The sequence below is a fragment of the Schistocerca gregaria genome, chromosome 1, assembly GCF_023897955.1.
Source record: "Schistocerca gregaria isolate iqSchGreg1 chromosome 1, iqSchGreg1.2, whole genome shotgun sequence".
NCBI classification, from domain to species: domain Eukaryota; kingdom Metazoa; phylum Arthropoda; class Insecta; order Orthoptera; family Acrididae; genus Schistocerca; species Schistocerca gregaria.
In genome coordinates, this window is record NC_064920.1 from 617,563,430 (window position 1) to 617,574,051 (window position 10,622).

General features: G+C 42.1%; 1 protein-coding gene across 1 annotated transcript in view; it reads left to right on the forward strand.

Annotated features, from left to right (window-relative positions):
* Positions 1 to 2,222: 2,222 nt before the first annotated feature.
* Positions 2,223 to 10,622, forward strand: part of LOC126359091 (toll-like receptor 2 type-2) — a 138,292-nt gene continuing 129,892 nt past the window's right edge. The window contains exon 1 of the mRNA XM_050007603.1: positions 2,223 to 2,597. Within this exon, the coding sequence (XP_049863560.1) occupies positions 2,421 to 2,597 (177 nt within the window). The 5' untranslated portion in view covers positions 2,223 to 2,420. The remainder of the gene's footprint in view (positions 2,598 to 10,622) is intronic.

Consider the following 10,622-nt stretch of genomic DNA (forward strand, 5'->3'; position numbering starts at 1 on the left):
GGCAAGAGCTTGTCACGAAATTTCAATCCAGAACGTTCTCTTCCGAAAGTGCAAATATTTCATAGACACAATCACTTACATAGAGAGAAATAAACATTGTAATAAAATAAGAGAATGAAGTTGTACGGAAAGAGTTAGAGAGTGGAACTGTAGAGACACAGTGTGAAAATTTTTCGATGAACTCTGTTCCAATTACTTAGGCGTGAATTTCGAAGTATTCATGTACATGTAGATGTACTTGATGATGTACCTCTACGCACGATGGTGGCGCATTACACTGGCAGTCTGCAGCTGCTACTTCCCTGAAATATGCGCGAACTAAACTGCCACTACCAACGCCGCACATACCTAACTGTGCAAACTGTGGCGATGCGCATGTTGCAATACTCTTATGGCCGCGACGACTCTCCAGCGTGGCTTTCGTACAGGCAGAAGAGTAGCCTTTCCGCTCGGCGTCGGCGCCCAGGTGTACCGACGGCGGAGGGACCGAGAAACAGCAAGCAGATACGAGCCTCCTCTCGTGGAAACGGCGGAAGCGGAAGAGACCACAATAAAAGCATGCTCGAGGTCCACTGGTTGATCTCTCTAGGAATAAAACTGGCCACACAGACGAGAGCACAGCGGCTGGCCGAAGGAGTGTAACCGCTCCGACTGCAGTCAGCCCCGATGCTGCACCGAGTCTACAAGTAGATCTACATCAATACCCCACAAGCCACCAGATTGTGTTTGGCAGAGGATACATGTGGTACCACTAACTGACTCGTGAATGGTGTGTCGGAAGCCTGTGTATTAGTCGGCCTGAAGCAGCTGCTGTGGCGTCTCCCGCCGTGGTTACCAGCCGGCCAAGCAGCCATGCCGGTCTGATGTGTACAACTCCCGTATTCATAGTCGACGTGAGGGAGCATATCCAAACCCCATTCGCCTGAATACGCAACAAAGCATTAATTTTTCACAACGATCATCAAAGTTTGTAATACTGGTTCAGAGGATACATGGAAGCAAGAGTTCGTCACTTCAAGCAAGTTTTTAAAATGTAAATATTTTTGGTGAATGTATCACTTTTTAACCATGAATAATAAACAGTTTCATATGTATAAACGTATTTGTAAATGTTTCATTTTTGTACTATAAATAGTAAATGCATTCAAATCTCCCTAAAGAGGGAGAATTTTTTGCAATGTTTTGATGTCGGGGATAAATCCCTAAAGTTCTGAAATTTTTTCATACACCATGTTTGTATTATTGAATTTTAACATCCGTTTGTAGTACAAATGCTTTCAGATTCTTCCTTGCCGCTTCCTTTATAGTTCCCACCAATGAACGCGAATCCAACTGGTCATCGGAGAAATTACCTAGCCTCCCACACCTCCTCAAAAATTATCTCACAGATTAAAGTTATTACATAAACTAGTTTCGAAATTTCACTACTCGATTTTGGAAAATAAACATGAAAACTATCTCAAAAATGGCACGGATTTCTTTAACATAATATCTACATTTGACACAGTATACTTCTAATTTGCTTGCCTGAAAGCCTGTCTACGTGGATGGGCCTGCGACATGACCAGCAACATTTCAGAAAGGTAAGCGCACAGCATTCCCTTCATATAACTACACGGCAGGCGTGAGTTTGAATAAAATGATCTTGGTTACCAGGCCGCATCACTGTTTTTAGAGCTTCGTATGGACAGGGCCTAACATCGTAAATGAACTTATTTAAGCATCCTCCTCATTTACACGCTCGTATAGTCAGATTTTCTTGGCGTCTGTTCACAGGAGTAGTGCTCGGTGAAATGCTGTTAAGTTCGATTTTATATCGTGTAAATTCTGACATTATCAAAGTTGTGAAAGTTTTTTGCCCTTACTATTTTCAAATTAATTGCATGACACATACAGCTCTCAAATTTTCGGCTGTATGCTTTTCAAAGGCTAATTTTTCGTTATTGCGGTAACCTGGACGTTATTCTAAAGCAGCGTATTATTCTCCGGTCTAAAGAAATTAGTATTATTATAAAAGTGAGTGTGACGGCAAGTCTTGGGAGGAGGGGAGACAGAGGCAGCAGTGAACCATGTCTTCCTCCTCTCCCTCTCTCCACACCTGTGTGCGCACACACACACACACACACACACACACACACACACACACACGCATTCCAGAACCGAACTCTGGATCGGCACCTACGCGCCAAACGTACGGATCGACAGAGACTTCTTGTGAGGTGCAGTTCCGTGTAACTAGTTCTGTAGGCCTCACAGCTGTCCCCGTCGCTACGTAAGTACGAGCGACGTCGTTGACGGGCAGCGGAGGGGAGAGCACGACCTCGCTCACCAAACACGGAGGTGGGGAGGCGCTTCGCAGACCACGTTCCGGACAGCAGGCGCTGTGGCTGCAGTGTCGCAGCAGCTGCGCGACGCCGGCCATGGCTGCCACGTGGGTCCCGCCTCTGGCGCTCGCGTTGATCATCTTACCAGCTTCAGCAGCCGGCGAGATCCGATACAAGGAGATTGACATCGGCAGCCTCACGTGCGATGAAATGAAAGACGTGGAGCCACTTGAGGGTTGCCGGTTTGCCTTCGTCAACGGAACTGAGCAACAGGTACTGTCCGTCGCTGCATGTTCAAATGTGTGTGAGCTCCTAAGGGAGCAAACTGCTTAGGTCATCCGTCCCTAGACTTACAGAATACTTATGCTAAGAACAACTCACACACCCCTGCCAAAAGGAGGACTCGAATCTCCGGCGGGAGGGGCCGCGCAGTCCGTGACATGACGCCTCAAACGAAGCGGCCACTCCGCGCGACGCCGGTGCAAGAGTAGCTGACATTAATTGGCTCCGTGCTCCGCTAATGAGAGTCACTTCGTGCACGGTTACTCAGAACAAAATAACTGCTTTAAGAAGTCTCAGTACATATACTTCTCATGGATTCACCAGAACCACTAGAGGTAAAACGTAACAAGTTCAGGCGTGCAAAAGAAAAATGTGTCGAGACTCTTTCTCTTCATGTTCCATATTAATATCTTAGCAATAACCTATCACTTTTTTTGCTGATGATGCAGTTACCTGTAATCACACACTGTTTCAAGAAGGCTGTATAATACTCAATCACATGTTGAAAAGTATTCTAAGTGGTACAAAGATTGGCGACTTATGTCGGGTTATGCATTTCACTAAACTAAAAAAAAAAGTTGCATCCTACTACTGCAATTCACAGAGTCACTCAACCGAGACAAATACCTGGGGTTAATGATTCGAGGGGATATGAAATGGAATGATTACATAGGCTGGCCGCGGACTTCAATTCATTGGCAAGATACTGTAACAACATACTCTACAGTGAAAAGTACGTACAAATATATTGTGAATCCCATCTTAGACTATTGCTTACGTGTGTACCACACATACCAAATACTATCAACGTATACAAAGAATGGCGCCAGGAATGGTCTCAGATTTGTTTGATTCACGGGAAAGCGTCACGGAAACTGTGGGGAATCTGAACTGGTAGACTCTTCAAGTCGGACGCAAATCGTACTGCGAAAGCCCACTTTAATATTTCAAGAACCAGCATTGAGTGAATAATATACAGATATTCTCAAGCCTCGTACATATCGTTCCTTTAGGGGTGGTGATGACAAGATTGTAATCATTGCATGCACAGAGGCATTCTTCCCGCACTCCATATGCGATTAGACAATGCTAAACACCCCCCCCCCCCCCCCCCTGCAGTGCGCTCACATCAGTTTGCGGCGTATGTATCTGGATTTAGAAATTGAACCAATGTTCGAGAACTTGCGGAAATCTGGCAATCTGCTATATACAGAAATTAAAACTATTGTTCGCATTCGTACGTCTATAAACAGCCACCAATAGCATCCATGAACTGATGATGATAGCGCCAGAACAAAGACGAGAATTCGAAAGTTCAAATTTAGGGGTTCTTCGCATAGCAAGAGCTACAGGTAGTCGTTCCCTGAAACAAAGTCAGTATGGTGTTGTTGTTGATAGTCTTAGTTACGTGATAACTATACTGAAAGATAAGACAGGCGAAGTTTGAGAACAGCCCAGTAGGAAGGTCGCTCAGTTAGTCATTGCGCAGAATCTCTTGCCTGTTGCGGATGTGTAATCAGTAAATCCAGACAAGATGTTTCGTTTTAGTTTCTTCAAGGCGATATCTTGGAGCTCAGTCAAGCTATAGAATAATACATTCGACAAAACATATTATGAATTGCGTACACTTTACAGCATGTAGAGTGTCGTAATTAACTACTCCTTATTATTTTGTACTTTGACTTTGAGTTTCCGAGTCAAACTATATTGATGTAGTCCTAATTTTTACATCATACCACTGCTGTCATGTTTGCATTGTCCTGTGACACCAACAGGCGAGCGTTCCAGTATTGCATCCGACATCGAAGTGCATATAAAATACACTGCCAGAATAAAAACGTTAAAGGTTGAACTGTGTAAGCATTCACTTGAGCACGAACAACTGCTACAATTCCGCACTGCATTGATAATGACCTGAACCAGGTCGAAATCTGATCTGCGTTGTGACTATAAATGTCATATTAAAGCAACTTAATTCTGCGACTGATTGCTGCTCTATCTAACCCAATATAACCACAGTCGTTGCGTGCACCCACCCCATGGAGGGCAACCTGACAGAGAGAATCTATTTCGATTCAAAGCGACGTGAGTCACCATCTGCAGTTGGCTGCACCTTGTGCCCTTAATGGCATTTGGAAGGACCCGTTCCAATTTTGAAGTCTTGTCATATGATTGTTCTTTGAGAGTAGCACATCCCAAAGTGATATGTCAAAGCTTTTCCGCTAAACCATATGACTCACAATTGTACAGTGAGCAGTTATCATTTCTTCAGTACCACTATTCGGTCTATAGCAAATGGAAATTAATTAGACTTACGTCCATCATGTTTACAAACATCGTGGAGAGATCATTCACATTCAGGATTCTGCCAGAGATTTTTGGGCCATTTCATTATTAATACTATTCAATAATCCCCTCGTACTCGAGTACTTCTGTACGAGAACATGAACACTTCCTCAATTACGAAGGCAACATTCGCTTTATCAATTTCTATCATGTTCCTGGCATTATGTTTTGTAGCTCTTTAATATGCCGCAATTCAAATAATAAAATTGATTACTTGTTATTATCTAGATGTAGCTTAGGTAACTACTGCAGGTGAAAGTAAAGTCACATTCGTAACGATATTCCGTGTGTTCGAACAAATACTGAAAGTTTATGTGTAGAGACGCATGATCATATGTTACACATCCCATTTCGTATACAACAGCACTGAAGCTAATCCCAGTGTTTCCAGAATGAATTTTTCACCCTGCAGCGCACACGCCGATTGTCATTTCCTAGCGGATAAAAACAGTATGCCTACTTCCAGTATACTGAAAGGTATCGTTGAGTGAAATTTCAGTTTTAATCTTTGTTAGGACAGAACGATGATACATTGTCATATAAATTTCTCCTCCTTACACGAGGCATCACAACAACGTTTCACCAGGCAACGCCGATCAACTGCTGTTTGTGTATGAGAAATCGGTTGGAAACTTTTCTCATGTCGGCATGTTGTAGGTTTCGCCACCGACGCCAACCTTGTGTGAATGCTCTGAAAAGCTAATCATTTGCATATCACAGCATTTTTTCCTGTCGGATAAATTTCACGTCTGTAGCACGTCATCTTCGTGGTGTATCAATTTTAATGGCCAGTAGTGTATATTACTGGAGATATGTTGATGATACCTTGCTGCTATTTGATGGAACAAAAGACGAGTTCGAAGAACTACTAGCAGTATTCAATTCTTTCCACAAAAACATAAAATTCACAATAGAACATGAGGACAACAAAAGCATAAATTTCCTGGATATTAATATCACCAACCACCAACAGAAACATTCGTTCAGCACACACAGAAAATGCGCATACACAGACATAACACTGGACAACTCACCATGCCATCCCAGTGCATTTAGGTTCATGCTACACAGAGTACACTGTCTTGATTTAGAATAAAACACCCACAAGAATGAGACAGACACAATAAAGAGCATCGCCATAAACATTGGCTACACAGCCAAAACAACTGACAATTTAGACAGACAAATACACAAAGGCAAGATATCGAATGGCCATACTGTGAAAGAAGAGAAAATATTCACCAATATCTCATATCTGGACCCCATATCACAAAGAAATTGCTAACATTTAAAAAAAAAATTCAAACAGTTCATTTTCAACTAACAATAAGTTATGAAGCTTACTCGTCCATAACATAAAATCAAATACGCAAACATACAATAACAGTGGATTGTACAAAGTACCATACCCCAGTTGTCCTGGCTTCTATGTAGTGAAAACAGGAAGTAAATTCAAAACCCGTTTTCAAGAACACGTAAATTCTTTCAGGCTCAACCACTTCGAAATATCAGCCATTGCACAACACAGGTTGGAAACGAAACATGTTCTCAACAATCTAGAAACCAATCTGGTAGAACTACATAATGAAGCCAAAGGTAAGCCCCTAAATCTGTTAGAACAACTGGAGATAAACCGCCACAAAATCAAAATACCAGAATCTATGTTAAATGAACAAACAGATTTCGCAAGCCACAGCTATTTCAGTAATTTTAAAGCCCTACTCTAAAGTTATTTCCTGCACATGTCAATTGTTTCCTGCATATATCAAGTGTTTAATAATTATATCTGAAGCACTACGAGTATATTCATCTTTGATCACACCATGTACTGCATGTGTGAAATGTTTACAAACATAGGATAAATTCTAGTGTCCGATTCCACTCGTCGGCATTGAACAATGACGACATACGTAAGGCAAAGACGGCACGTACGTATAGGCAATCTGTGAAACCAACAGACCATACTCGTAAACAAACGAATGTAGTATATGATAAAATTACAATAAAAATCACACACGTATTTACTTAGTATTCAGTTATATCGAAACGAACTGAAGGCAACGAAAATAATTAAGAACAACAATTAGAAACAAATTTCCATTCCTGGTAAGAAGTATTCTCGTAATTTATGCTACTAGAAAAGCAGGGAACCTTGAAATTGCATTACAGTAAAGCGCCTGGTGAAGTCATACTGTTATAAAATAGCTTTAATTGTATATTAATTATTGAATCTAACGAGAGAAGCGCAGGGAAGTGGGGGTCTTGAGCAGGAGAAACTAAAACGTATCAGGAAAATGAGAAATATGAATGACAATAAATACGAAAGAGTAGCATAAAATGTTGAGAAACCGACACACTAAATTCTAAAAAAAAAAAAAAAAGCCAGGACAAGACAAACGAATGTCTACAAAAAATAAAGAATGCTGGAATCGATAACTAGAATTAACTAATGTATGTAAATTCCATTAACAGATTCCAACCGCTCCATTATTCATATGTAAATTATTTTTGCAGTTGTATATACTGAAACATGATACTATTTTTACGTTTGTAACTGCTCTCTAAAACTACTGCAGTCCATAAAAAAATTGGAATCGGTAACTAGAACCGACCTTCTATATATACTCACGCTCATAACTTAAGGATAATGCTGATACATGGTGAAACAACGCTCTGGTGGGCGGCTTGCTGGCTTAAATTACCTCGGGGTATGACCATGCGGTGCATTTGACCTGCGGTCGTCGCACGGTGACGCTGGCAGCAGTCCACATGCGCAGAGGTGTGTTGGTTCATGTCAGAGTACGGTTCAGCGAGTAAGTGTGCAGACGTGCTAATGGTGACTGTGTGTTGAAAATGGCTCAAAGAACACATATTGATGCCGTTATGAGGGCGACTTGAGGCTGGTCAAACACAGAAGGTCGTAGCACCGGCCCTCCGTGTTCCACAAAGTGTGATCTCAAGATTATGGCAACGATTCCAGCAGATACGAAACGTGTCTAGGCGCTACAATGCGCGACGTCCACAGTGTACAACACCACAAGAAGACTGATATCTCACCATCAGTGCCCGCAGACGGCCACGGAGTACTCCAGGTAGCCTTGCTCGGGACGTTACCGCAGCCACTGGAACAGTTGTCTCCAAACACACAGTCTACAGACGACTGAAAAGACATCGTTTATTCGCCCCGAGACCTGCAAGGTGTATTCCACTAAGCCCTGGTCACAGGAGAGCCCGTAAAGCCTGGTTTCAAGAACACAGTGCATGGCCATTGGAACAGTGGTCCCAAGTTATGTTCACGGACGACCCGCCGGGTTTTCATCTGGCGTGAACCAAGAACCAGATACCATCCCCTTAATGTCCTTGAAAAGGACCTGTATGGATGTCGTGGTTTGATGGGGTGAGGTGGGATTATGATCGGTGCACGTACACCCCTGCAAGTCTTGAGGAACTGTAACAAGTCAGGCGTATCGGGATGTCATTTTGCGCCAGTATGTCCGCCTTTTCAGGGGGGCAGTGGGTCCCACCTTCCTACTGCAGGATGATAACGCACGGCCCCACCGAGCTGCCATCGTGGAGGGGTACCTTGAAACAGAAGATATCAGGCGAATGGAGTGGCCTGCCTGTTCTCCAGACCTAAACCCCATCGATCACGTCTGGGATGCTCTCGGTCGACGTACCGCTGCACGTCTTCAAACCCCTAAGACACTTCAGGAGCTCGTAAAGGCACTGGTGCAAGAATGGGAGGCTATACCCGAGTAACTGCTGGACCACATGATCCAGAGTATGCCAACGGTGGCCTGTGCACGTGTGCATGGTGATCAAATCCCATATTGATGTCGGGGTAAATGTTGAGGAAAAAGTGGCTTTTTGTAGCACTGTGTTTCTGGACGGTTTTCTCAACTTATCACCAATAATGTGGACTTACAGATCTGTGTCTTGTGTGTTCCCTATGTGTCTATGCTATTAGCGCCAGTTTTGTGTAGTGCCACGTTGTGTGGCACCACATTCTGCAATTATCCTTAATTTATGACCAAGAGCTACAGATTCCACTATCAGTAACTTTTTCTGTAGTTCAGTTAGAAATTAAAAATGCAAAAATCATATTAGGCTACATTTTAGCACACACGCTTGCTGGGAAAACGATCTAATTAATGAATCATCGAATGGATGGAATCGATTACTACAACTGACCTATACAGGAGGTCAATTCTAGTTACCGATTCCAGCTTTTCCATGGTTTATAATTTTGGACATTTTTGTAGTAAATCTGTGGACTATGTTTTTGTAAGATTTCCAGATTTCTTATTCATCTCAACACTACTACGAAAAACTAATAAATACTGTAGGTAGAGCTTCCAAATTTTTCTCTTTTTAAAGTAATGGAGAAACTAGTACCATATGTAGTTGTTGTTTAAACAATCTAAATAACGAACCGTGGAATGGCTGGAATCGGTAACTAGAAGTAACCCACGAAGGTCAGTTCCAGTTACCAGTCCAGTATTTGTTAGACACTAGTTTTTGTTAATTGCCCCTTTACACTCAATAATTAGTATTAAAAGTCAACGCTGATTCATAATATTATGACTTCACCATGCGCTATACTGTACTGGATTTAAAGGTTCTCTGTGCTGTTCTTATTCGCATGACTACGATAGTAATTTATTTCAGACATGTATACTTCTCTCTTTCTGTTATTATTTATTTTCGTTACCTTTTATTCTTGTCGGTATAATTTGTGGCCAAATAATTAATCACGTGAACTGTATTTGTAATTTTATTGTATGCTACATTCGTTTGTTTACGATTATGATCAGTTGCTTCTAAAGATTGCCTCTATGTAGCATCTGTGCCATAGGTATGACGCCATACTCAAAGCCGACAAGTGGAATCGGACACTAGAATTGACCCAAACATGTCTATGCGAATGTGCCTCTTGAATGAAGTTATATTTACGAAAACGGTGGAGAAAAAGAATCTATGCTGGTGCTAGAACGTTAAAATCACTTTTCTTGGATTTTTGGGGCTCATCTTTCCCACTACTTCGCACATATTTTCCGCGTTTGACTTACGAAATTCATAACCTAAAATTAAACCTTTTCGTGACTGGAATATGTATTTCATCTCATTCAAGAGAAAAAATAAAGCATGTATTAAGACAAATTACACGTGATAATGGACCCACAGGATCCGAGATGCATCGTGTAGTTAAAACACGACAAGTTGTGACTGAAGGCGTTTTTTAATTCATGCCTCCAGTGTAATGAATACAGTCACGTTGGAAGCTGCGACATATAAATAAAGTGAAAGTAGAATTGTAGTGGGGTACCTGTTTCAATTGAGACTCAAGTCTTGTTTGAACTGTTCAGTAACTGTATCATCTAAGCCGAGAGGTCGGTGAAAGAGGCCGTTATTAATTTGTTACGATTCTCAAGTATAATCTCTATCCGTATTACCAAGAACTATCTACTTCGCCGGCCGCGGAAAGGCGCTGCAGTTCGGAACCGCGGGGCTGCTACGGTCGCGCGTTCGAATCCAGCCTCGGGCATGGGTGTGTGTGATGTCCTTAGGTTGGTTAGGTTTAAGTAGTTCTAAGTTCTAGAGGACTTATGACCTAAGATGTTGAGTCCCATAGTGCTCAGAGCCATTTGTACCATTTGAACTATCTACTTC